At 38.5% G+C, this 2,075-nt stretch overlaps 1 protein-coding gene across 1 annotated transcript in view; it reads left to right on the top strand.

Moving 5' to 3' along the window:
• The first annotated feature begins 730 nt into the window (after window positions 1–730).
• The window catches only part of dnah9l (dynein, axonemal, heavy polypeptide 9 like), a 47,275-nt gene continuing 45,930 nt past the window's right edge, over window positions 731–2,075 (top strand). The window contains exon 1 of the mRNA XM_014020710.1: window positions 731–1,135. Within this exon, the coding sequence (XP_013876164.1) occupies window positions 875–1,135 (261 nt within the window). The 5' untranslated portion in view covers window positions 731–874. The remainder of the gene's footprint in view (window positions 1,136–2,075) is intronic.

Below are 2,075 nucleotides of genomic sequence, written 5' to 3'. Positions count from 1 at the left end.
GTCTACTATACAGGGAAACACCATTCAGCCGTTACATTATGACCGTTATAGGGGACATTGGTTATAGTACTTGTTCTGAGGAAATCCTGCACCTATAGATATTACTTTGTCATGTGTTGCTCATTTTAACATTTTTCATGGAGCTTCATAGCCCCTGTGCATCGCCAACACCTCCTTATAGTCGCAGCTCCTCTCTGAAATGACAAAAAAAATTAAAAATGAAGTAAAATAAACTGGGAAACGTATGACAGTAAAGACTCTGAGGTGTTTCAGATTCCATATCCCCCAGAAGTTTGGAGAAGATGGCAGCGGAGAGAGATCAACCTAGAGGGTTTCACCTCAAGACACCTCCAGATGTCCCATGAAGGGTCAAAAATGCTTTGGAAGAAAAATGCAATCAATATCAGACAAGTTAGCATAATGTTTTGTATGTATACATGCATATTTAAATACATATTTATTTACAATAACCTGATCAGTCATGAGACATCACTGAAACCTTAGTGTGCAAACTTTCAGGTGTAATATCCCTACTTGTCCTCTGGGACTTACTGTTCAGACACCTCAGAGGGTTCAGGTTACCTGGATAGAGTTACAAGGTTTACAGGCTCTGCAGATCCCACTGAGAGTAATGAAGTCAGTCCATTCACTGACAGGGTAACATTAGCAAGAGTCCATCGAGGAGTGCATAAATCCAGCTGATCAGAAGAAAGAAGGAAAACTATGTTTGGGGTCTTTTACACGAGGACATTCTTTTGTACTTTTGTGGAAATATTCCAAGCAGGATTGAAGTGCCTCTTCTCAAATTTCACRTTCCTTGGGTCACAACCAGGAAGGCTTCTGTTTTCATCTTCTTCCCACCAGCTGAGTCTTCATGGCTGAGCCGACGGGCATCAGGAGCACCAGCGGACGTTTGAGCAGTGGAGGGGCCGGGGTGGTGCTGTCGGATGAAAGAGTGGGCTTCCTGCGTGAGCAGGCCTTCTGTGTGCTGCGTGTGAAGACAGATAAGTGGAACCGCTTTATCTCTGCGGACGAGAATCAAAAGATTATACTGGATTTCCTAGACCACATCTTTACCAGCAGGCTGCTGCTCTTCACGGGACCTGGAGGGACACTGCATGCAGGGGACTCTCAGGTGAGGTGTAATTATTGTATGTATGTGTGGATGTGTATATGTATATATACGTATGTGCGTATGGGTATATGTACATGCATATGTTTATTTTTGTTGCTGGGTGTTTGTTTACTTCGTTCTCCGATGGTCAGATGTTGGGTGTGTCTTGTGTGTTACTGGTGTACATTTCACATGTTGTCAAATTTCTTTTAGTTTATCTCTTTACAGTTCTTACATTTCTCTTCTTTTTCTTTTTCTTCTTTACTATAGTATAAAAAATTCACTGATGATGAAGATATTAAGAAACTAACATTCATTTCTGTTTTCTACTGAAGTGGCTAAAAAAATTTTTAAAATAAAGGTAAGGAGTGCAATCAGGCCATAAGTAAATTAGGGATAAAGAAAAGTTTCCATCTATAAATCTTTATCTTTTCTCTTTTAGATTCAATGCAACTTTCAATTTTCACTTTGACATTTTATGTTTAACTTGGACTAAACAGAAAACGCCAAGTTCCTTGACTCATTGCCATGACTTAGCCCTCCTAACAAACCATTACTAAACTCTACGTGATATTTCCTACGAAACAGTGTTTTAACACATCCTCTTATGAACGCTGAAGAGTAGCTACTGTGTGTGCAAATGACTAAATGTAAAATAAATAATACAGAAATACCATTAAAAGTAAAAGTAAGAGAATTTAACTCACTGTTCAGTTGTGGTGAGTCTTGAATTCTGAACTGTCCCACTTTCCAACTGGGAATTCCCATAACAGACATGGATTACGAGAGATATGGTGTATGGCTTTAAAGCAGCCTATTTTGAGACATTAATATAGGGCTGTTTAACTAAATAATTCTTATCCTTCATCTTCTGAATGTGTTTATTTTGTTGCATTGAATCATAATTTAAAAGTTTACCACTGATGTAATATTCAATTAAGCAACAATTTATTATTATTAT

The sequence above is a fragment of the Austrofundulus limnaeus genome, unplaced genomic scaffold (assembly GCF_001266775.1).
Source record: "Austrofundulus limnaeus strain Quisiro unplaced genomic scaffold, Austrofundulus_limnaeus-1.0 Scaffold3, whole genome shotgun sequence".
Classification (NCBI taxonomy): Eukaryota; Metazoa; Chordata; class Actinopteri; order Cyprinodontiformes; family Rivulidae; genus Austrofundulus; species Austrofundulus limnaeus.
Note: the sequence above shows the minus strand (reverse complement) of the source record. Positions and strands in the feature narration are given on the sequence as shown.